The 26,859-nt window shown below is 30.3% G+C and overlaps 1 protein-coding gene across 50 annotated transcripts in view; it reads right to left on the bottom strand.

The window, feature by feature from the left end:
• Positions 1 to 26,859, bottom strand: part of LOC139488632 (RNA binding protein fox-1 homolog 2-like) — a 44,306-nt gene that overhangs the window by 4,324 nt on the left and 13,123 nt on the right. For 3 of the 50 annotated variants that reach the window (XM_071274365.1, XM_071274393.1, XM_071274383.1), the window contains 7 exons: positions 15,204 to 15,620; positions 12,945 to 13,013; positions 9,754 to 9,909; positions 7,686 to 7,739; positions 4,436 to 4,528; positions 1,564 to 1,627; positions 353 to 506 (listed from right to left, as the gene is read on the bottom strand). In XM_071274365.1, coding sequence (XP_071130466.1) covers positions 353 to 506; positions 1,564 to 1,627; positions 4,436 to 4,528; positions 7,686 to 7,739; positions 9,754 to 9,909; positions 12,945 to 13,013; positions 15,204 to 15,620 — 1,007 coding nt within the window. Of the gene's footprint in view, positions 1 to 352; positions 507 to 1,563; positions 1,628 to 4,435; positions 4,529 to 7,685; positions 7,740 to 9,753; positions 9,910 to 12,944; positions 13,014 to 15,203; positions 15,621 to 15,778; positions 15,951 to 16,055; positions 16,244 to 19,250; positions 20,136 to 22,625; positions 22,743 to 23,660; positions 23,837 to 24,197; positions 24,381 to 26,859 lie in introns of those variants that run through there. The other 47 variants (XM_071274370.1, XM_071274402.1, XM_071274392.1 and 44 more) reach the window with 35 other exon arrangements.

The raw sequence follows: 26,859 nt of genomic DNA, 5'->3' as shown, positions 1-26,859 counted from the left end.
CTGCATTCAAGTAATGCAATCCTTATGTAAAATGTCAGTTCTTAAAAATGCCATACTCATCAGTCATATTTTTTGTAACAACTGAAAAATCGTACAATATTCTAAATTTACAGTAATAAATTTTGCAGAAAAGATAGTTTTTTCTAACAAAGAATACATTTAAGATACCATGATTATGAAGCAATTCTAAAATTCAAGAATAAAAATTTCACAGATGTAGAATTTAAAGAATTTATCTAAAAGAAGAAACGGTAAATCTTTTCCAGAACTTATGGGAGAAGAAGTGCAACAATTTTTCATATTTTTACAAAACATAATGAGTGTTTGGTGCCAAGGTAGATGTAATACTTACCCAGGAAAAGGTAATGCTGTGGCAGCTTGTGCCAACTGTTGTGGCCGCACGGCAGCAGCAGCAGCTAGTGCCGCAGCACTATAAACCCCTCGATTGGCTATTGCTGCTGCTGCAGCCCTCCCTCTCGTTAATGCTACTCCTCGGAGTGCAGCAGCTGAAATATTGTTAATGCACATAAAAACAGTGTGATGGAGAAACAAAATAAAGAGCATGCTAGTATTGGTATGTGCATTTCATGTGTAAAAGAAATACAATATGCAGTCTTGATGACATCTATGCAAGAAACTCTCTATTTAGATTCAGGCATTACACATTATCAATCACAATGCTGCAATTTGCAACATGTTGAAACATACCGATGCAACAATCAAAAGTTGATAAAATTAAAATAGTTTATATACTACAGACATCAAAACACGTAGTTAAATGGAAATGGTAGCAAGATCTACAGGGATATTTTATTTGTAAGAAAATGAGGCACATATGGGATAAGTTCAAAAAGTCGCCTATATCAGTGCACAAAGACTACAAGAAACATACTGGAAGTTCGTCTCTGCCAAAAACAAAGTTTGAACTTAAAGGGGTCATTCTCGATGCATTGTTTTAAACGTTAGTGTATTTCTGCACGATGCAGACTGGGGGGTATAAAATGCAAAATTTCACAAATTATTTGTGGATGCAGTTTTTAGAAATTGTTGATACCCTTTTTATTCCAGACATGCCTTGTTATTGGTTTCCATACATAATCGTACCCACATTAATATGAACATACCCATCCCATGCCGGCCTCCTCGACTTAACACAATGTACCAGCATTATAAATTCCAAGCTAAAATTACTCTCATAATGCAGCATGCAATTACAGCAACACTTTACAAGATAATAAATAAAAGAAATAAAATAATACTGCCCAACATTCATACACATTATATTTTCATGAAAAAATGTCTTAATTTTTGTAATATCTGTAACTGCCTGAAATTTTAATAAAATAAACCATTTGCTGAACTGCATACTGCTTGAGGATTTAAACCTTTGGGCCTTGACAACTGTACACTTGTTTTGAAATCATTTTTAACATTTCCAATAAATTTACCCATTCTTTAATAGGTCTGAAAAAGTATCGAACAATTTTTTCTTTGAAACTCAAATAGATGTATATTTTTGAAGTCAAGGCCCATAGTATAACATACTGTAATAGGGTATCTTACCATTTGGGATAGTGGGTGCAGCAACTGATTTTTTGGTCAAGACTCGGGCAGTGGCATTGTTAACCTAATTTATAAAATGGCAACACTTTAGAAAGCAGGTTGGATTATATTGACAAGCATAAACATTTTCATACAATATGTGAACATCTTCCAAATTGAATAAAAATCAACAAATAATGTTTTTAATCAAATTTCGATAAAATTTTACAATATATATTAAACAGATATTGAATAGAATCCACTTTGATAGATGAAAAAGTCAATTTGAATATCTTTCCTTTTAAATTCTTCACTCAATATGTCAATTTGGAAGATTATCTTGGCCTTTTTGTAATCCTAAATCAAATTCTTTTTATCCAAGTAATCCCTTTAAAACAGACTTTTAAAGTCTTTATGTGTTATCAATCGATCAATAAAAATAGAAATAGTCTATCTTAAGACAAACAATAGCTCATTTAGCTTTCAGAAATACAATCTAGGACCTATTACATGGGATGAACAATTTTGATGAAACATTGACAAAACTTGATTGTTTTGATAAGTATTAAGTAAACAAAACGTGTCCTTAACTTCATAACACTTTCCTGATATTGGATATTTAGAGGCTTAAAATTGTCTACCTCAAGTGTTAAAATATAAGTGGGAGACGAGGCACATAATGTTACATGAAATTCATAATTACTATAAAAGGCACAAGATTCAGTTCACAATCAAAGAATAAAAAAAAATAATACATAATAAACTTTGACAGATAAAACTGCTGTTTTCACTTATTTTAGTATCTTAGAAAATCGTGATCTACCAAAATTTGAACCAAAAAAGCTCAACAATATATTTATCATTTTTTTAATTTATCTATAAAACTTCATGTTCTGCAAAAACAGCAATTTTGAGACTCATGATTAGATTTTAGGCAAATCATATGTCTATGAACAAAACATCTGGTTAATGATATATAAAATTATTACCCTTTTATTCTAGCAGTATATCAGACATATTTTCAATCATGCATTCTTTTTGTTTAATTTAATGAATAATTAATGATTCTGAATTACAATTATTTCCCCAAAGAATTGAAAACCAGATATTTTGTTATGCCAAAGTAATATTGAATTTTTTAATACAAGTATAAATTTACAATGCCTAATTGGATTTTTACAGGTTTTTTTTCAAGGGAGATTTTTTTTCATATTTTTTTTTGGGTATAGAAACTCAACATCTGTTAACGTTTTCAAAAAAGAACATTTGAAGATTAACATTACTTATAAATTAGCTAAAACTTGAACAGTATAGAACAAAGGTCAATCTTTTTTAAAATTTGGTCCAAACTTTCTTTTTAAAGCAGATGTTGAATCTTTATATAATTACATTCATGTGGTGTAAGTGTGTGAGTGTGTGTTTCTGTATTTGCACATAAATTTGCATATATGCTAATAGGAATTAGAACTTGTTCAAGATGAACTTCAATTATCTGGTACTGTACCAAGTCAGGTTTAATGTTGAACATCATATCTATACATGAAGTGATACTGAAGAGAATGTAATACTGTATGGTTGTATTATTTAATAATATTTCTATATTTTTACAAACTTTTATAAAGAAGCCCAGCCCATCGAAACAAGAAATTTCCTTTTTTTTTCTTTAAAATTATATCCGTCTTTAATGATAATTGAATCAACCACTAGCTTATGGAAATTGCTTATGGATCTGCAGAAAAATATTTTGGTTAAAAAAATGATAAAATTGTTTACAAAATGAATGTTTTTTTTTCTAGCTTTAATATGGGAAAACGGTGCAGCTTCAAGTTGAAATTGAAAACAAAAGTAACATTTAAGGTATTTCCAAATTTCTACACAATTCTTTTTTATCACATTCGCAATTTCCTTGTGTGAGGTTCAAAACTGTTGAAACAAAAAATTACAGTACAAATTCCCTTCAGCATCAGTTTTTTTTATATAATTTGACTATAGCAATGAGGTGTTCACCTACCTACCACCTACCAGGGAACAATCTTTATCAAAGACCCCTATGGTTTGTAAAGCTATCAAGAATGAATAGTTCATAGTTTAGATTTGATGTTTTTTGTAAGGGTATTAATATAGTTTTTAAGTAATAAAATAATATACAAATAAAACAGCATGAAGAAATGCCATATAGTGATTTCAGACCACGTTCTAAATAGCTAACAAACAAACGTTACATAGAACAGAGAGGCAAAACCGAACTTAAAAAGATAATAATAATAGAATACACACTCTGTGATCTGAATAGTACGGAGAGTATATTTGTAGCTACACGTTCCTTGCCAAAATGCAACGATTTAAAACACTGCCCGGGTGACACGATATCAAGAGAGCAACATTTCAACAATTTTAAGATATAAAGAAACAGAAATAAAAAGTCCTTTACATTTAACAGCCAAATTCTTATCCTTTATTCTTCAACATCAACTTTTTCCCCCATTCGAATGGAAAATTTCATTCCTTTCAGCATTAACTTATTACATATTTTTTTCCTTATATTTTCATTCCAAAACTTAGTGAGACTCTTTTTCATTGTCATGATTGTACCAGAGTAATTTAAAAACATTTTTTTCCAAAAAAAACATGGAAGAAAGAAAATTGAAATGATTCCTGAAAAAGAGAGTTCTAAATATGCAATCATGCAGTTTGGTGCACATTCTGTTGCTAATGAAGAAATTGACATAAAAAGCATAAAAATTGTGGCTGTTGAAATGAAAGGGTTTGTAAAGTATCACAAGATTAAACATTAATATAGACGGGCATTTCTTTATACTGAACAATAATTGTATCATTAAGACTTAGCAGTTTGTGTGTTGTGCTACCACATAATTGGACTATGGACATGCACCTCAATCTTTCGTCCCTCAACCACAGTGCCGTTCATTTTCTCTCGTGCTCTGTCTGCTTCTGCGCTACTTTCGAAAGTTACAAAACCAAATCCCTGCATGCATGAGGAAAATAAGGAGCATGCATTAAATTCGTGCAAAACAACATAATTTATGGCATCAATTAATTATCATAATTTTTTCATAATAATAAAATAAAACATGCATGACTTGAATAATAATCAATAATAGTATCATCTTAAATGTATGAAGAACGATCTGTCCTGGGAGGGACATGCTAAATTTCTACAAAGCACTGACATGCTGTCATGCCGCGAAAGCGGACGACACCATTTGATAAAATTTACAATGAACATATACATGTATGACAAACAAACAAATAATATCATGAAATTTCCTTAATTATAACTGACCAGTTGTGACATTTATAGCAAGTTCCAATCTGTCCAGAAGTAAAGTTTATTCTTGGGTGTCCATAAAATGCATTTATTTATCTAATATTTACGGACATCTTATCAACTTCATTTCAGGATTAGTTTTAGACCCTACTCCCAACTTGTCTTTGGACTAAACAAATTAAAAGATTTAATAATGAAAAATTTGCACTCCTTTATAAATACATGTATAACCTAAAACGGTCTATAAAACTAAAGGTTTTATCCATTCCTTTTTCTCAAAGCAAGAGTCAATCTTTACAAAATTTCAGTAATTAGACACGTAAATAATTATTTTGTGGATAATAAGTTTATCAGTAATATAAAATAATTAACCAGATCTTATAGTTCTGAGGTATCCATACCAGATTTTTGTAGTTCTGATGAAGATTTTGCTAGACAAGTTGATCATAAAGATCTTTTGTCTGCTGGTGTGCATTGATTAAACCCAAGCCAAAATGATTTACTGATAAAATGTAACATCCCAGGATCAAAGGCTAACTCTATTCTCAATCCCTCTAGTTATTTCCATCTTAAACAGATAACCAGCAGAAGTATATTACAAATATTTTGTTTACGGGAAAAATAATCATAGATTGGAACACTGCCATAGCCATATCACAACAGGTTGATTAATGTTGTATCAAAGCTGAGGAAACCTTGCCAAATTCACTAACATCTTCTCTAATTTCTGATAAAATAATCTTGATTCAAGTTCACTACCCAAAACATAAGATATAAACAAATGTGCCTTGGATATCTTTCAAATAAATTCCGAAATATTTTTCAAATGAATTTACCAAACAAATACAATACTAAGTGATAATAGCTGTACGAATGCAAAGATGAAAGATCTTGACACACGATTCATGTCAATTAAGATGTTTTTTTCTGAATATGGCAAGTTTTCGCTCAACTCTTTTTGTTTTGCTTCAAGGACTTGTTGTTATATATATTAATATACATGTATCCAAATGAAAGCATTACCTACTACATAAATGTAGCTATATATCATAAATTTATATATTTTTGTGAGAAAAACAATTTACTATAAACAAGTCCTTCAGGCAGTTTTAACTGTGCATCCTAACAAATCTTAATAATGATCTTAAAAGACTTGAAATGAAATGACAGCAATGCTTGTTAAAGTACGATAGAAATACAAGTTAATTCTATATTTATACTCTGTGGAAAAAAAGAATGAGATTTCATGATGATTTTTTTGTTTGAAGTTGATTGTCTGTCATTTCATTTACCAAATAACTTAATTGTGTTGAAGATGCATATCAAAAATCAACATTTTGTGGTCATGAATTCAATGTGTAATTGTTTTTGTAGTTATAAACAAAATTAAAACATAATTTTTTGTATGTGTCTGTTTTTTTACAAGTCTGATGAAGACAGCAATTGAAAAGATATATTTGTTTATAGTTTGTTCAGCTGTCAAAACGATGTTTTATAAACATTTTCAGATCAGTAGTTTTTTTTTCTTTTGGTGAATGTATTAACATTCTAACAATGCTGCACTTTGGACCATGAAAGTGAAAATATAACGATTTGTCAAAGTTCAAACTATTTTTATCCCTTCACTTTTCTAGACATTTTTTTTTTGTTAGTAAACTTTTTACCCTTCATAACATCATTCAAATATAGTACCTAAAAACCTCACTTAGTAAGCTAAATCTAGACAATTCTACAATGACGCAGACATACACAGGAAAGCCTGACCATAGGATACGTTTCTGGAGTACGGAGTAAAGAGGCATGCAGTGTTCATGTTTACCTGTCTTCATACTAACTGGTAGTCGGAGATTAATGGTCAAATTAAAAGTATCAATATTTCTACTTTTAGGTATACAAAAATAAGAAAATGATAAATATATATACATATATATTTTCACTGAATATTGTACATGTATCTTCTTTAATTCTGTTTTGTTAGATTGAGGTATTCTTGACTTTTTCTTCTCTTTTTTTCATATATGATTGCATTTTTCCTTTGTTTCTCAACTGCTTCTTTTGTGTTGATGCACATACATAATTATTTATATTTCATGTTGGTGTAAATATTTGTGTTTTTGACTAGCCATAATCCTGTACACTAAAACTGTCTACTTACATATTTAGCACCCTCCCCCCTTTTCAATATTTTTTTTTAACTTTAAAAGTTTTTCTGTTAGTGACAGTCGTCAGATAAAAAATAGCAGTGAGTATAGTAAATATAGCTAGTCTAATATTGTATACATATTTTTTTTGTATGAGAAACCCTCTCAAAAGAATTTGAGTAGAACCCACTACTTTCAGAAATACTATCAATTTTGATTGCTTCTGCAAATATCTGCAAAAGTTTTGTAATGAACATTGAAATATCAAATGGATGCTTGATTCCGAATATTTTCCTGATAATTACATGATTTGTGGGTCTATTACAACAATTCTTTTGAAAGGGCAGGAAACATAGATATGCATCTTCAACTAAATCCAATAATATAATAAAGCATTAACTATATTTGAGATGAATCATCATATTAAAACGTTTTTTATGACAATGTGTTATCTTTTCATCATCTTTTTCAGTTTAAAGATCAATTTACAAATAATAAATATCAATTATTGATTTCCATATTAATGGCAATTTACAAGAATAACATTTCTATTTGATTTCTTCTTCTCTTTTTTTTAATCAACAAAAAAGATATTACATTTTCTCTATTTTTCATCTTTATATAAGATTTCAAGCAAATTAAAACAAAAGTTTTTTTTCAGAAATTTTAGAAATTTCTATATGATGATTCTTCAATAAAGTAATAAATCTTACCTTCGAGCCCCTCTCGTTAAAAATGATTTCCACGTCTATTATTTTTCCAAACTGCTGCAAGAAAATTCAAAGTGTTAAAATTCAACCAATTACATGTATATCCCATTTTTCATTTAACTTATTTTTTTCTAGAACAATGTTAATGTGATTTTACAGTGAAATATTTCATACCCAGTTTAATAGATAACATAAAATAAGAGGTGTAAGGCTACCTACTGCCCTTATGTTCCTATCCTATTGATTGTTTTTTTCTATGGAAAAGTATATACTTTCAAATTGTTCCCTTTCAAACAAGAACACATTTGAATGTGCCCTTTCACTTAAACCCTACTTTAGTACAGTACCAGTGATGGTCAAATTTTGGGGTTAGAACAAAATATATACTGCCTTCAAAAAGCTTGAACCTACTTTAAAGATCTTCAGGAAATTGATCACAAATGAAAAGAAAACAAAAAAATTTCCAATCTATTCAGTCAAGTATCTTTTTCTTGTTTTCTACTAACAGAAAATCTTTATTTATAAGTGCCAATGAAGGGACACTGATTGTTAATCAGAAAAGAATCCTAATCATCAAGTCTATAGTATCTCATCAATAAATAATCTGTTATTTGGCCAATACTGAACAGTAAATGACATGTGTAGGTACCAGGTCAACTCTACTGTCAATCTGATCAATTCAATAAATGAAATTAGGTCTATGACATGATGTGTATAATGAACTAAGTTACAGATATTGCTTGTATTTTGCACAAAAGTCAAATTTCATGGACTTCCTTTCAAAGTAATTATCTCGACAAAGACAAAACTAATAACTTTATGGTACTGATAAGGTTTTGACATGCAACCTTACTATCACGACACTTTAATCCATTTTCTATCGATTTTACCAGCAGAAGATGCGATATAATTTAGATAGATCTCCTCCGCATTTTTTTAACCAAATAGTAATTGTTAGCTTTAGTGACTGAAAATGTGTGTCCTAAGGGATACAATTTAAATGTTAAAAGTGTGTGTGTTATTATTTACGAGACCAGGGAAAATAATTTACACTGAATTTTATCTGCCTCTGGCTTATGATGAAATTGTGTTGTAAAAATCAATATCTCTAGTAACATCTGCTATAGAGGGTTTACAATTATTTTCCCAAGTTACACATTAGGTCTTTCACATCGACACTGTTGGAGAGAAATAAACACTTTTCTAGTCATAAATGGGCATACTAATAAGGAGAAAATTGGTCATTTAAGAAATTGCCTCATTTCCATTTTTTAAATGCCATCTCATCTGAATATATGAAACTGAAGCGTTAAGGAGATTATTTTCAAACATATTTAATTATTATTGAACCAGAAGAAAATGTCTTCCATTATTTATATCATGCCTTTGAACCTATGTTTAACATTTTCATTCAAGATTATATGAGATACACATGTATTTTCCCCATCTGTTCATATTCATTATGTGTATTTATCAAAGGTTTTTCCTAAACACCAGTGACAGTTGAGATTGATTCTAGGGTTGAAGTATTTTCAATGAAAGAACTTTAATGAGTAAGCTCACATACCTTATGCAACCCCTAAATAAAAAGAAAAGAACCTCCCCCCCCCCCCCAAATTCTACAATCAAACTGTTTTTCAAATATAAAGGTAATATGTAACAATAGAAATGACAGACACACATAACTGGAAATAGGACATTTTACTCTCTAAACCTTTGCTTTGAGGTTTATACAAGCAGGATAAAATAACTTGAAAAATTTAAATATTTCACTTGAAGCAGACTCGTATGATCTATATTTATCCTGTGGCAGAAAAACCAACACATTGAATTCAGGTCAAATGTTATGATACACTTCACCTTTACCTTATAAGTCATACTGAGTCAGTCATGGTACACATAAGTATATACTTAACAACCAAGTGTTCAAGGTTGATGACAGCTGTTATCATACGTTTGTTAATAAGTGTTTTAGCCTCAGGGTATATAAAATTATCATAAAAACATCATCAAATATATGACCGCTACAATGCTCTAGTATTATCCGTTATTACATCTTTGTTGTACCTACCCCTAATAAACTTTTTAAATCTGCTTCTCTAAATCTAAATGGGATATTTGACACATGGAGACGCTTCGGTCCCGAGCCGTTCCCCTGTGATGCTGAAGATGTTGATTGGTTGGCAGAATCTGGCGACAAAGCTTCTCCACTCTCTAAATCTGTTTGCTGTAAAAACAAAAAAAACATTCTTATAAAACCGACAAGCAATGTGGCAGTATGTTGCTACTCAAGCAAATAAACTGACAGCTAGAAACTTTCAAGTGCTTCTCTTAGACGTGTTGCCTTTTTTTAAATTGTGTACTTAATGTTTTTGGTGAAGTTTAAGCTTTTATTTCGGGATCCAAAAAACCAAGACCCTTACTGATGCAAATTTGATGTAAATTCTTTAAATAAGGGGGGCAAGGTCAGTTTAATGTTTTTGAGGATGGATTAACTTCTTTCTCACTTGTTTATATTCAGGATAATGAATTTCGTCCCTCACTCTATTTTCCAAACTACAACTACTTGTCCTTTAAAATCAAATTAAATTGTAAGCAATTACTAATCATCATACATTCTTCTCTGCTTGACTTTTTTTTCTTATTCCAAAACCCATTGATCTAAGCAAATAACAGAATCAAAGACATCATAAATCATGAATGTTATTTAGTATTAGATTGTCTTCAGGGATAGTTTCTGGTATCAAAAATCAATAGGAGAGTCAAAAGATGTATTCTGCAGCCTTGAATAGGTTTGTGTAGAGTCATTCAAATATTAAATATATACTTTTTGGGGAATAATATTGTTCGAAAATTTTAATTCCAATAAGGCCTAAAAAAAAAAGATATGTGTTTCCGGTAACATCATTTTGAAAAATAGGGTCGGTAGGTCGGAATTCTTTTTTTTTTTTTTTTTTTTTTTTGTTTTGACATCGTAAATGAAATCCGGAAAATTATCATGTTTTTTCCAAGTCCGGATCCGTAATTAGTTTCAAAAACCGGAAGTGTGCCATTTGCAATGTTTTTGAAGCACCTGCTGTGCAAATTTCTTGGATTTTCACCTATTTGGAATACCTTTTGACATTAATAAAATGTTTTACTGGCTTTCTATGCAAGAGGAAGCAAGAGAGAAAAAATATTATGTCATCTAATCTATCAGAACCCTGTGTCAAAAACAGGGTCGGTTGATATTTTTTTTTTTTTTTTGGAAGATCCAATAAAAAAGTTAGGGTCGGGGCTAAAAAAACAGGGTCGGTCGGGTTACCGGAAACACAGATCTTTTTTTTCTCGGCCTAAACTGACAGTAAAAATATAGAAATCTATACAAAACTATTTGCTAACAACAAGGCAAAGAAATCATCCATTTTCTTTTATGCAAAGTCAGATTCAGAAGATAAATTTGAAATAAATTGGACTACTTGCCATCTCTTGTGCAGAAAAAAAACATCAAACCAGATGAAGTGTAAAACATCAATGTGAAATATAAATGTAATTGCAGGAGAAAAAAAATATGTTGAGGACTTTAATGGGAAAAACAGAATCGGCTTTCATTCCTGGATATCATTAGGCATCTTATAAACAGGACATTTAATCAATCGGCTTTTTATAGAATAATTTCTGTTATTGTACAATAAAGACACTCACTTCCGCAATCAATAGAAAAACACAGACAAAAATGACCGAGACTTAACACTTATCCCATATTACAATATTCATGGTTCATTGTATGATTTCTAACTCTTTCTCTCTGTAATTATCCCGTTATCAATATAAGATACGACTATACTGTACACACGGGGATTTTCGCTATTTTCTAGATATGAAACAAAATATTGTTCTGACATGCAAGTATTATTAAGTTGATGTACAGTTATGACACACATGGGGAAAAGACAAATATTAATCGATACCAATATTACTGGAAAATAAATTAAGTGCAAAATATTTCCTAGAGAGCACAGCAATTAACTTAGCTAGAGGAAAAGAATTAGAATGTAAGCAATACTAGCCAGCCAGCAAAAGCTAATCTGACTATAATGTATATTAGAAAGTATCCTCCCACCTACTTGGTCACTTTTATATTGTGTGGAAGTTTTGAGTGTGTGTGTGTGCTTACAAATGAAGTAATATATGTTCAACCTAATTTGCATATCTATATTAGTATAATCTATAGTTAGATCTATATGTAATACAATATTCTAATTACATCTATATATAAATACACTTGGCAAAATATGTAGCATAATCCGACACCAACATAAAACTGGAGCTAGCGCTAAAATAAAAGTTAAATGCCAAACTCCAACCTTTTAACAAAGATGGAACCTTAAGTGCATAGAATTTAGATCTAAATTAAATTCTATAAGAAAATTTAAGAACATAATCTCCCTCCCTTTCAAACAATTTGCTAAGGTATTTTATCAGATTCTAGTGCTTGTAAAAGATTGGAGTGAAATATTATAATTCTGAAAGGCAAGTTTGTGCTGCAAATACTGGTATAATGCAGGATGAAATATAACTTGAATGCCAAAATAGTATATTGAGTTTAATCAAAATGCAAATTCCTATGTCTGTTCAATCATGGCATTGAACTTATTATAATAATCAAAATGCAATCTCTGTTATTTCTGCATTTTTATTTTGTTTGTTCAAATTTTTTTAAACAGTTTTACACACTTGTATTTGACTCAATTGAAACCCTTTTTTTTTCAAAATATGTGGTAAAATGCATATATATGTTTGGCATACAAAATATATTTCAGTGTAAGAAAGACTGGATAAAACTCATCTTCTTTTTTTTAAATATCATCTAGCTATGACTAATAATTTAGGAAATAAGTGCAGTTTTAGATGTTTAAATAGGGAAAAATTGTTATTCTGAACTTTTCTGTAAGCAATTTCAAATAATTTTATGCTATAATCAGCCATTTTATCCAATCTCCCTGCATAATTTGGAAGTTAATATGGAATTAAACAATAAAAAATTTCCCTCCATCTCTGACTTTACCACCACAGCTTCGAATGACAGATAATCTATACGGAATACAAATGTTTCCAATTAGGGATAAAATCAGTTAGATCTCTCAACTTTAGAAAAAGGCGGACTTCTATATAATTGTCTGTGTATATTTCATTTGATGAAATGGTAAACTCAGAGATAGTAGTTCAATTAATAATAAAATTAGAGCATGCAATTATGATTTGATGGAGTGATGATAAAACCTGCTGTCCAATTCCAAGCTGCATTTCTTCATAGTGAGATGTTGGCATCAATATATTCAACGGCTGACCCTAAAATATGATAGACAAACAAGCATGGTTAGGGTACATCTTGTGAACCAATGGTGTTGATACAAAAATAAATGTACAAAAAAATGCAATTTACATATTTCTATTTAAATGAAGAAAAAGATTGACTAAGTGTTCTATAAGACACTGACAACTAAGAAGGGTTTTCTTTCATGACTGAGGGTTGTCACTTATGTATAAGACCAGCCATTGACTTAAAGGAGAAGACAATATTTTATGATGAATTCATTGGCATATGCTATGGAACTGGGATATAAAAATGATGTAACAAAATTGTCCTGATAATAAAGTTAAACACCAACAAAATAGTTTAATAGTAAACACAATGTTTTTCATTTAAAAGTTGAAAAGTCAATGAATGTGGAAATCATGTGAAATTTTATTTTTCCATATTCGTAAATTGAATAAAAAGTTTGCGACTTTGGAGACCAAATAGCTATCCCCAGAATAACCCCCTAAATATCTTCCAAATTCTTGCCTTATATGCAAGATAAATGTAAGTTGTAATATCAATTTTACACAAAAAGATTAACCTATCATGGTTCTGTATAAATTAATATTAATTTCATATCCTTATTTAACTGTTTATCATATTTCACTACACATATTCATTGCACACAAAACTATATCAAAATATCCAAACCTCAGCAAATTCTTAATTTCTAAGATATTGAGAGAACCAATTAAAAGAAATCATAAAATATTTGACCTTTAAACCCATCTTAATGGACGAATGCATAAAAGTTTCATCAAACTCTAAATTAATAGATGAAAATGATAAGAAAATTTTTCTAACAAAGAAACTTTTTTTTCTAATTCCGTGCACTGCACACGATTGCATTACCACTTAATGCTTGCTAATGAATCCTACACTAAAAGCAACATCATGAGACTTCCTCTGGCCTCTTGAGATTTTCCTAATACACATGATACAATTGACCAAGCTTCTTAACACAAACAGATGGGCTAAACGACAAAAAAAGATCAAGTGTTACATGACTCACAGGAGGTTTTATAAAACGTTTCTTTTTTGTGTTAGATGATAGATTGTAATGAGACTATGGGAAAAGGGTGAAGGTTATTATCCATAAATGGATTCAGCTGTCAGTCTGATTAGAAAGTCCACACACAACAAACAAAACATTCTATATATTTTTTTCACACACATAATTTACAAACTGTATCAATTTAACATTCATTCTTAAATAGATTTGACTGTTTTTGTTACATTCTTCAAAAGTTAAAATTGTTCTTTACCAAATTTTGGTATATTGTAAATAGATTTTTATAATTTCCTCTTTTCACTCATTAAGCAGGAGTTATCGCCCCTCTATCCTTTAAAAGTTGATCAAATTAAATATCATTTACATACTCTCAATCCAAAACAAATTCTATCATGAGAGAAGCTTTTGTTCAGTTTCCAGTAAAAATTACTCAGCAATATTTCGTAATAGAAAATACATGCTCAGAAGGGAATAGCTACACGAATTCGTAAATTATTTAAATAAGGTGAAAAGAGGGAGAAGGCAATCAAGAGACTGATACAGTTTGCAATTACTTATTAAAATAAATGTGCTAATCTTTGAAGCATAAAGCCATTTATAGACTTTGTATTTCCAAATCAATGCAAATCAAACTTTAAATTGTTGCATGTTACTAGTAATTTTTTCAAAAAATCAATTTCTAAAAGACCCAATGCAAACACAAACTAAAATTAAAGCCAAAATGCATAGCCTGGTATGAAATTAAAAACAAAGTTTTATAAAACCAATTAATGCCAGCATGTTGACATTAATTCTTAGGTCAATCAACACCATTGTCAATTTCTGTATTTCAGTTTGTTATATTTTGGCACTGATGACACATGATCAAATTTTCCAGGTGAACCAGTCCACATGACAGTGATGTTACAAACTTTCAATACCGGTACATTATAAAAGTCAAATTTAATTTTCACTTCTTTTTTTTTTAACAAATTTGGTATTTGAATGACGATTCATACACCTTTGGAAAACTTGACCATGTAAGCCTTTTCTGTGTTAACTGCAAAACTTCTCCTAGTTAATAATATAATAAACATGCAAAAACCTATGTGCTTGGGTTAAGTTGCTGCTACCATCACCGCAAATCTTCAGCACTCTTCATGCTAAGAAAATTAAGTATTTAACGTACATTTATCGACCTGGCTCTTACCGTCTGCTGTTCAATCCCACCATTGGGAGTGACGGCAGTCGTGGTAAATGTTGATTGTTCTGTTTTTAAAGGTGATGTGCCTTCCGATGAAGCCACTGGCATGGTACCCTGACTAACCACTACTTGTTGATAATCCTGTAAACCTGCTTCTGTCAGGCCAGGTTGGGTTAAACCTGCCTGGGCAAGACCAGCTTGGGCAAGTCCAGCTTGGGTAAGTCCGGCTTGAGCTACATGTAGGCCAGCTTGGGTTAGGCCTGCTTGTGTTAGACCTGCTTGTGTTAGACCAGCTTGTGTTAGTCCGGCTTGTGTTAGACCAGCTTGGGCAAGGCTTACTTGTGTAAGCCCTGGTTGAGCAGCAAACTGGTATGTTGGTGGCATTTGACCCTGCACCATGTGCTGCAAAGAGAAAATTACAGAATATAACAAAATGGTAGTTTAAAACCATCAGTTTTAAAAAATATAACCTTTTAGTCTAAAAATTACGAATAAAAAGTAGAGATTTATTTGTAACAACAAAAATGTCCTCACTTTTAAATTTAAGTCAATGTACTTACATGAATAATTAAATATATTTTTCACATCAAAACTTGAAATATAAAATGTTGAACTATCTCTCACACTTTAATATAGATAAGACTTGAAATGTAGTGTGTATTTAATGACAGTTTCCTGTTTTCCCTGGTTCATATAAAACACACTTCCTGAATAAAAGGATAAGCTAAAAACAAAATCCAACTACATATATAACACACACTTCCTATGTATACACAGAAAAAACATTCAAACAAAATTACCCACAGGCAATCTAGATACAAATATATATATATTTACCATCATGGTTAGCGGAGAATATGCACAATTCATATGTAAATCAAAGTCGCAGTTGTCAAAAATTATTTTTCACTACACAATCATCTATTGTTAAAATGTACTGTTTTTGTTTTGTTAAAACAATTTGCCAATTGCACTAGTGATATTAAATTTCTGCTGGTAGCCCTCATTCACAGAATATATTCATTACAAAATTAACATTTAACAAAGCTATGTAATAGCTACCATTTGATAGCTGCCCAGCTCAATATTATCCAGATATTGTAACTTTGCTAATATGAACACTCCCTGAAGATTAAACAGAATTAGACACAATTTCCATCAGAATTCCCTAAACCTAGTAGTATAGGTCAGTTTATGAGTCTGATCAAGGCTTTTCCAATTTCAATAATTGCATTCTCATAACTCTTGGGTTTTGGATGATATAAATTGCCAACTTGGCCATTTTTGACCTTTTCATTATGTTGTGACAAAGAGAAATGGACTTTTAATGAATAATGACAACTCTATTTCTCTTTTTGCATTTCACATAGACATATGGTTGCATCATTTAAATTCTTAATTGGTTTAATTACATAATTCTGTTTTAACATTTACAATTTTTACAACAAGATGATACACAATGAATTATAATCACTATTATCTAATCACTAATCAGGTTTCATTCTAATATGGCTTTCCCAGATACTTCAATAATAATTCAAGTATCATAAATTCCCAGGGCAGTTTGTACATTAGAGCTAGAAACAGAATCAAATTAGGGTTCAATATTTATGAACAATGCTTCTAGTTCAATGTGACAGAACATCTGTTAAGCCAATTTTTAATACAATGTACATACAACAGATGCCAGGGAGGCACATCAAATTTAAATTTATAAATATTGAGCCATGTTTTGTATCACAAACTTCAAATGTATTTTTTAAATTCTATTATTTTTTATTTATGGTGTTTGAAGCCACTTTTAGGCACTGCATATAGGCTATTTTGTGGCGGCCAGTTTTTATTGATGGAGGAAGCCGGAGTGCCTGGATAAAACCACTGACCTTCTATAGGACAACTGACAATCCTAGTCAATAATAGCATTGGAGTCAGTGCACCTGCACGAGCGTGGTTCGAACGCACAACCTCAGTGTTGACTGGCTAGTAACTACTTAGACCAATGGCCACCAAGGCCCCTATTTTTTTTTAAAGTTATGCTCTTGTGTCTCAAATAGGATACTCATCAAATTAATTTTTAAAATATTAACTAAGCAATGTTTTGTATCAAATATTTCAAATGTATTTTTTTTAAGTTATAAGTCTTATGACCTAATATTTCTCAAATAGGAGGCATATCAAATTAAATTTATAAATATCAAGGATCTGTATAGTATTGTATTGTCTTACTATACAAATCCTTGTAAATATTGAGCAATGCTTTGTATCACAAACTTCAAATGTATTTTTTTTAAGTTATGCCCTACTTATTGAAATTAAGTATCTTCTATTTTTACCTTTTGAAAAGTATCTGATAATATATGATATAATACTCTCATGTAGTACACCTTATCAGTTATGTAAATTAATACAGAGATAATGTATATACAGGAAACATCTGTTGTCCATTATTAGTGTATTAAATGAGCTATCAATTTATTAGGTTTTTTTAATTAAAAATATATGTATATAAATTTCGGTTTCATTTTTCAATAGCAAAATGATTAACAGAATGTAAATTTAAATGATTATTTTGTCACTTTGAAAAGAAAATAAAGATGTATAAATACTATTAGTGAAGAAAGAAGCAAATTATAGTTATTTTGTGTTTTAGGCTAAAAATAATCAATGGCATCATGTTTTGTATTACACAACAAAGAGAGAGAGAAGAGATAACAGACACATATAATTACCCTGTAACAAAGAGAAAGAACAAAATGGAATAACCATGAAAACAGATGAACATTTGAGAATTGTGAATATGTTTTCTTTCATTCAATATCATGTACATAAATCTATAATTTAAATATTGAACAATTAGAGAAAATCCAGTTTATTTGAATAGGGGCCAATAAATGAAAATGCAAACCCCCTGGAGTCCCCATCTGGCCTGACTAGACAATTACACAAAAGGAAATGATTTTATAGCTTTTAGTCATTGATTTACATATATATACACTATTGGTTGTTGAAGATCATAAATCTTTGATTTGTATGTGATATAAGTGTGTAATTAACTAATTGTTTATTGATTTGTATAGAATGGTTTGTTTTTATCACTTTTGTTCAGGAAATATTAACTTAATAACAGGATCAATTAGGTTATATTTTATTTGCCACAGTTTGTATACAAAATCTGTGATAAATAAATAATGAACTTGAAGATTAAGAAAATTGACTGATTACCAAACAATATGAATAGTCTATGGAAATAATTTATTAAAATAACAAGTAAAAATAAATATTAAGATGCACTTCTTCGTGCATCTGATGTCTCACAATTAACATCATTAAAATAATTCCATAAATAAAACACTTTTCAAAACCTTACTTATTATCTTGAGTTGTGTGGAATTTTGAATAGAATTTCTACCATTATATGTGGAAAGTCACAGACTATCAGAAACTATTAAATAATGATAAAACATCAAGTATCTACATGTAAATACTCAGGCCATATGAGAAGAACAATGGAAACCCAATGAATTTGAGTGACTCAAGTCCACTTCTTCCACAAGAGGCATAAGTTTGTAATAATTTTCCCCTGAAAATTGTGATGATTTATTTAAGGTGCAATAACTATATCCAGAGACATATAATACAATTATTATTTGTCTCTGCTATATCTAATAGAATTTTGATCTTAGATGTTGTCCCATGTTGATACTAATACATTATAATTAATCAACGTTAAAAAACAAAACAAATTCTAACATTTTCCATTTATTTAAAATTTTAAAAGTGAAATATTCCCAGATTTTCCCTAAGAAAAGTCAAATATTTTCTAAATTTAAATAAAAATCCCCTTTAGATAATTCAAATTATTTAACATCAACAAAACATAAAATTATCTATTCTGAATGGAGGAATGTTCCTATTTGAATTACTTACAGAAAATGAAGTACATCAATTACGCATTTAATTTACAACAATGTTTGATAAATTACTAATTCCATCGACAATTAAACAATCAATCATCAATCAAAAGACACAAACCTGTTTAATGTGAATTGGATTGGTAATCAATGCTGTACTTCCTAGAACCATTTTAATGTGTGTCTTCAAAACTATCTGTTAAAATTTCTGTTTTTCTCCTACTTTTAAGAAATCACTGAAAAGATGCTGAGTATTGACCAATCAAAATCTTTGCAAACTGATTGCTGCTGACCAGAAAAAGAGCTGATGAAAGTCAATAAATAAAGATGACATGGACTTCCTCTCTTAATTTCATAATCCACAGATATAAACAAAAAAACATTCACACCCCAGGGGGTTCTAATAAACAATGTCAATAAACACACTCCCAACAGTTCAACTCATCAGCAATTGCCTGACACAGTTACACATCAAAATCAAACAGATTTGACAGGAAGGCTTTACCCCTTAATAAATAATGTATACACATCGACTACATGTGACAGCACTCAATATACACAAACATACACAGATTTTTCACACCCTATATCACACTTTACCACTTAATACAATTACTGTTTTGTTCATTTTACTTAAAATCTATTTTGGTACTTGTCATCAGCACTTAATCTAATGGGAGTTTGTTTCCATGGAAATCATATCTCTGTTGAATAAAATTTTGAGCCAGTTAAATAATGGAAATTTATTGATAAAATGATGATATAAAAATTAAATTGCCACATAAATATGTATCTGATTATAATATTTTAGTTTTATTACTTAATTATGCATGTAGAATGTGGCTAAATTTTTTATTTGTTTGAAGAAAATGCAAACATTCTGCCTTAAGCTGACGGCAGCTTATCGATATTTGAACAAAAATAAGGAAGTCAGACCCACTTATTTGCTTTGTATATAGATGTGTAATATCAATGCATGACAAAAAAGACATAGTTATCTTTGCTTGAAGGTTAGTCCTACTAATCATATTTATCAGGAAAAAAAATGAAACTTTACATAGTTGGTCTATGAGTAACCAGAGTATATCATGTATAACATGACAAATGATGCTTATTTCTCTTTTTTTTTGCTCTCAATAATAAAACCGTAATTTTTTTAATGGTAAATGCAAGTTTTACAGAAATATGGTAATTCAAGAATACATGAATGTGGCTTGGTAGACTCATGGAAGTAATATTCAAATATTACTTTCATGGTAGACTATACGTTGACATATATGTTAGGTCCTAGACTGCATGTTGTCATTGTTTTATTTATGGACTTTTTTAATGAATGATCAAAGTAAAGAGTTTATTTCAAATTCTAGGATGGAGTGCACTTTGAATCAGCTTCATCACAATTAAGTTGTCCCCCCTTTTATTTTAAATCCATCTAGAATTTAAACAAAATCAGGAATGGCAACAACAGTCCTCCCCAGGATCTAAATTCACAGATATTAGTACCAATACCTTTTTTTAACTAAAAAGAATAAACTTCCCACATAAACAGAGAAATTACTAAGGCACATTATGCAACACTCCACATGTCTGCAATTGGTTAATCTATTTATAAGAGTATATATCATGTAATGTGGTATGTAGATGATACATGTACTATTAACTCTGACATGGACTACACAGAAATTTTATAAACCTAATCTTTACCTGTCGCTTTAACTTATTTACTACACTGTAACTTTCAGTTGCATATATCTTTATGGGATATACTCTCATTTAAAGTCAAAATCATACTCAAGTTGTTGACAGTCAATGATTTATTGTGATTGCTTTAGCTGCACCAGGGCAAACAAAGGGTATATCAGGGCCTGAGCTTAACAGCCAATGAAGAAGTATCTCCCTGAGAAATTGATTGCTTTAGCTGCATCAGAGCAAAAGAGGGTATCAGGGCCATTGACATTCAATAAAGAAAGCTCTCTCTGAGACATAAATCCAACAGAAGCCTTCAACTGAGATTCTAGCTCAGTTGGACACTGAAAAAGCTCTTTCTTGGACATGAATTCTTAGAAAGTCATAAACTAGTAAGCCAGAAAAACTATTTATAACTTAATCTTTGAAGGGCATCAAAACAAGCAAGCTGGAGACGGCCTCAATCATAACTACACACAAGTTGTCAGCTTAACTTTACAAGAGCATTTTTTGTGCATTTTTTTTTTTAAAGTAATATAATGTTTAGGCTTAAACTCTTGTTTTTCTATCTTCAGAACAACTTTCTTCGCATTTATGACAACAGTAAACATGGTAAAGGAAAAGAGAAATTTGGGTCTAACAATAGCCCCTAAATAAAATGTATTTCAAACCTACATGCCTAATTCATTTATTTGAAAAGTGTGAAGAGCGTATTCAGTAAAATGACTCAAAAGTAAATCATCACTTGATGAATAGATTAATAAATGTTATGTCATAAGTACATGTACAATCCTATAGATGAAAATGATATTTTAATACCCAGGATGTTATAATCCTTGTCCAAAATAATTTTTGACACTTACACATATGTTCTCTATTAATGAAGTCATGCCAAAATAGCTTTTTTTTTCTTTAAATGCATTAATGTCTAATGATTTCATTACAAATTGAAAGTCAAAGCCTCTGCTTATGATCGCCTTAGAACTGTTTACATAACTTAAAGAATTTTTATGAAAAATTGAAACATGGTGAACTTACAGTGCTGAAACATTAGCCCAAACGGTATGTACCCTCTCCCATAATATTGCAGGTAAAAATAAATGACATTCCAAGGTTGTATATCAGCCAATATTAGACAATAAATAAATAAATATCTGGGTTTGACAAAATAGTACAATTTTTTCTTTTCAGTTATTTCAGCTCTTCAAAGTGCGTCCAAGTGTTCTTTATTTTTAAGAAGTGGATATGAAATATTTGGTCTTGAGCATCACTTGTGTTTCAAATTAGCATCTAGTGAATCAAATTGGCACTGATTATGAAATTGTGAGTCCCAGACAGGTACATCTGTTAAGTACTAAAACTAGTTTATTTAAGCCTCCAAATACATCATGGAATTTATAAAAAGTTATAATTGTTCATGACCTTAACCATGAACCCATGCGATCATGTATCATACATGATATTGGTTTTTTTTTGTTTTCTTTCATAATGTAAATTTGTATCCTTGATGGAATGGAATTCATGAAAGGCTGTGTATGTCTAGAAAACTCATTTTAAAAATTAATACTTAGGATTATCGTAACTTTTATTATTTGCAAATTGAACATTTTTGTCATGGGGGTACATGTTTTCTGTCCATGTTGCAAGACAATTGACATTTCCCCGTGTCATAATAAGATTAAGCTTTTAAATGTCAAAAACTTATTATTATTCACATTTCTTCAATTCCGTTATCCTCATTTTTTGTAAACAAACAAAAAACGTTAATTTTTCTATTTATAAATTTGTGACGTAGAATCAGATTACAAACCTGAATTCTGGAAGTGGCAGTGCAGTATGTATTTGGCAGAGGAATCTTCTTCTGCGATGATTGAGATAATAAAGCCATGTACATGTTTATCAAGCCTGCCATCATTCCTATCTATTCCATTGATCTTAAACACTCCTGATTTTCTGGTTGCCATGACAACCTTCATCAGAAATCTGGTGAGATTTCAGATTATAAACATCACACATGATGTATGTCACCTGTTTTTTAAGTTAAATTTTTTCGAAGCGACTGATAAGTGTTCAGTTTCGGTACAAAATATTTCGAGTACAATATTTCATTCTTTTTTTTCAACTAAAAAAATTATTTGAGATTATGTGGACTGAATGTTTTTGGGTGCTTAATAAGACCTTGTTAACAGTTTTCTAAATTTAATATATAGATGTTAGAGTAACTGTGAAAATTTCATTAGCCGAAACAATGCAAATTACAGAAGTACGTGACCATCTTTATCTTTATTTGTTTTTGCCAAACTGCAAAAATACTATCCTCAAAACAAAACACAGCATTCCCATTTGGCTATGAAGCGTCAATATGTCTGGTTCCAACACAGAATGAAGTCTTACAAATTGATTTTCAATGTACATAAAAGATATCATTACTTATCCTAAAACCTCTGAAGTATTATTTTCTAACTTACAGATACTTGAATGGGCAGTGTAAATTTTACAACATTTCATTTCTAGAATATGATTACAAGTGCAAGAAAACCCACAGAAGTTGAATTATTTAATGCGCAAAAAAGAGGCCCTCAAAAACAGAACTCTCAACTTCAAGACAAGTCATAACTCTACAGAACAAAATATGAACCATTAAATTGAATTACAAATAAGTAAAATCTCTTTAAAAAAAAATCTTTACAAATCTTTTGTTAGTTCAAACTTCTGACATCTGCTTCCATCTTGCTGGAATGTTTTTGTGTATTTGTGTAACACGTGTCATAAACAGCTTTAAAACTACACATTCAATAACTTACATACATCTAAATATAATGTAAATAATAATGAAAAATATTACCAAAGGTTTAGCGCCTATGGGAGCTCCAGTCCACATCATTTGATTCATATTCATTTCGTCTAAAACTTCACATACGTCAAAATTTTGAAACTTCCACATATACCAAGGTTCAGAATAGCATCTGGTTTAAATTAACCATTTTGCTCTTCCTTGGGTCATATGATAGTACCACGTCCAATGAAAGGGGGTGTAGATAAGTAAAATCTGACTAATAGGGTATACCAGAAGTTCTCAGATATAATTTAGATACATTAAAGCCAAATTTTATGATTAGTATGCTAATTAAATGGGTTTTTGTGATGTAGCTAAATGTCAAAATAATTTTATCAAGTCAAAATTGCAGCAATTTGCATATAAATGATGAAGTCACTTCATCATAACCAACCTCTGAAATAATGGCATCTTCTGCATTTATCAGAAAATTGTTTCTGTCATGACCCCATGTTGATTTTCTTCAGAAACCTGATACCCAGTCAGGTTTTATCTTGGCATGATATCACTATCTGTATTTATTCAACATCTTTTATACACACATACCCACAAATCTCTGTTAATTGCTTCCCAATCATTGTTTTTTGATGGAAAAATCTTTTGATTTACTTCAAACACTGGATACATTCCACATTCCTTATTTTGGACAGGAGAACCATTTCCAAAACACAAGCAGACGACAGTCTGCACATGACCAAAAAGTGAAATATACATCTTGTCAATCAAACTTTTCAGGTCAATTTTTTTTTAAAGTGCATGTTATCATGTCTATTTCTTATGACCTTTGTTGACACTTAGGTTACAATAAGGATTAAAAGGTTGGGGTTTAATTAGAAAGAAAATGAAACTTTGTTGCAGAAGAAAAGCTATTTATGGCTGAGTAAGAAAATTAGATCAATTCTAATTGAATTATCAAACTGAAGTAATTGAAACTTTTAGCTGGGCAAAAATCAATGTCACCTTGTTTATTTAGAAAATTTCAACCTTACATTTGTTTATTAAATGTCAAAATAAGATACATTGGGATCATGAAAACAAACACCATTGTTCAAATAAAAGATGGTTGAAAGAATATATAGTTAAAACACACCCAAGTATCCATTTATATGAGAAAATGAAAATAATTTATTTGTAAAAAATTCAGAACATTTTAATTTAAAAGATCTATTGAATATCTTAAGGTTACTGACACAAACAGTGCATTATAATGAAATTTTCAAAGGAATTACATTTTTCTAAATTCTTTTAATCATTTTTAATATATGCTTTTACTTGAATATCAAATAAAAGTTCATTTGAACTGTAAAGTACAGCTTTGTACACATTGTAATTGTATGTCATAAAACAATGACATTGTGTACATTTATTTACTGTAACTTCCTAGGATCAAATGCACTTTACAAAAATAAACAAATTTAATAAAAATTCACAGGGAAGAGGGGCAAACATTAAACTTCACAAAAGGTGGTGGGGGTATAGTTTTTTTTTTTGTGTTACACAGTAATTTAATTTAGTTTTTCAACTCTATCAAACAAAGATTTTTTTTCAAATTTAACACTATAAGGTATGAAGAAAATCTGGATTCAGAATTTTTTTAGTCAACTGCATGAACAGAATATTTTTTCAGAAAAAAAACTATAACCCAGTGGCGGATCCAGGTGTAGGGTTCTAGGGGTTGGAACCCCCCTTTTTTTTTTGGACGATCAATGCATTTGAATGAGGACATGTTGTTGGAACACCCCCTTTATCCTGGGTTAGGGACCCCCCCTTTTTAAATGGCTGGATCCGCCCCTGCAATACCATCCCCCCTTTTTTGTAGTTAAAAGGTCTCTCCCTTATTGTTATGGCAAGATTCGAGACTTGTTCTTCAAGATGGGGACTTACAAATCAACTCAACTTGAGGTGAAAGTCACCAGAGATCTTGCAATTAACAAAAAAAAAAAAAAATTATCTCTGATCTTTTCACAGCAATAATATCAACAATGACTGTTGAAAATTCAAATTTGAAAACAAGAAAGAAAACGTTCACTTTCAATCATTTCTAATAACAACAGGTCTTTGTCAAAATGCACATTTTATACAAAATTCTCATATTCATATAGGTGCAAAGTTATATATAATCAATTATTGATCTACGTAAAGTTTTTTCAGTACACCTTTTGTTATATATTGTAACTTTATCGCCCGAATCAATCTAATTTCCGAAGAACTAACAAAACTATCAATTTCATAACTCGTAATGAGTTTAAATTTAACAATCAAATTTTTATCCCAAGTTCTAATTTGGTATAAAAGAGTCTAGTTGGGTTTATATAATTTATGGTAATAAACACGAGCCCCCTATTCAAACACCTGTCGATCCAAAGAAAGATACCTATGAAGAACCATGAATCACTATACAAGCTTTTTGTGTATTTAAATCTGTAAAGTTAGTCAAGGGTCAGTAATCCATTTTAAGGATGTTTTTCCAGATCAATGGAGGTCTTACTATCTATATCTCAAAACAAGAAAAAAGTCAGTTATCTTTTATCTATACAAGACAAGATTAAAACTAATGAAGATCTTTAATTTATTTAAATAATTTTAAGATTAGGAACAGACACATTCATCAATCATGAATGCTTAGTGGCAAAGAGGTTAAGATTAGACAGGAATTAAACATGTTCAGTAAGTAAATATCCATGTATCTTTAATTAACCTAGACCCACATGGAAGCACTCTTGCAAATGGATACATGAAGTTATGCAAACTCACATATGTACATGTGTACAAATGGACATTTGAAGAGGCCAGAGAGTAAACAAAATCATCAGCTAAAGAGATAACCATGGCAACTAAGAAGCCTGGTGTATTTTTCTTAAACAAAGTGGCTTAAAATGAGTTTTGCAAGTGGAAGGGTCTAAACATTAATTACCTATTTTACCACACTTCTGTGGCTTTTAGACAGATCTGAGGACTTTTGCTAGGGGAACACTTTTAACATTAATTAAATATTTTAGCATACTTCTTCAGTAAACATAACTTCTGTTTGAACTTTAAGGTTGTTAATTATTTATTTTTGCTTGACAAGGGGTCTAATACTGACATTAGTGAATTATTAATCAACATAGATCCAACCAAACACTGCCAAGAATTTGAAAGATTAAATCTGACTGGTAAAACTAATTTACAGAAATAAGATTTTTTTTAAAAAATTTTGCATAACTCT

This window comes from Mytilus edulis, chromosome 9 (assembly GCF_963676685.1).
Source record: "Mytilus edulis chromosome 9, xbMytEdul2.2, whole genome shotgun sequence".
Taxonomy (NCBI): domain Eukaryota; kingdom Metazoa; phylum Mollusca; class Bivalvia; order Mytilida; family Mytilidae; genus Mytilus; species Mytilus edulis.
The sequence above is the reverse complement of the archived record's forward strand: the minus strand, read 5'-3'. Positions and strand labels throughout refer to the sequence as shown.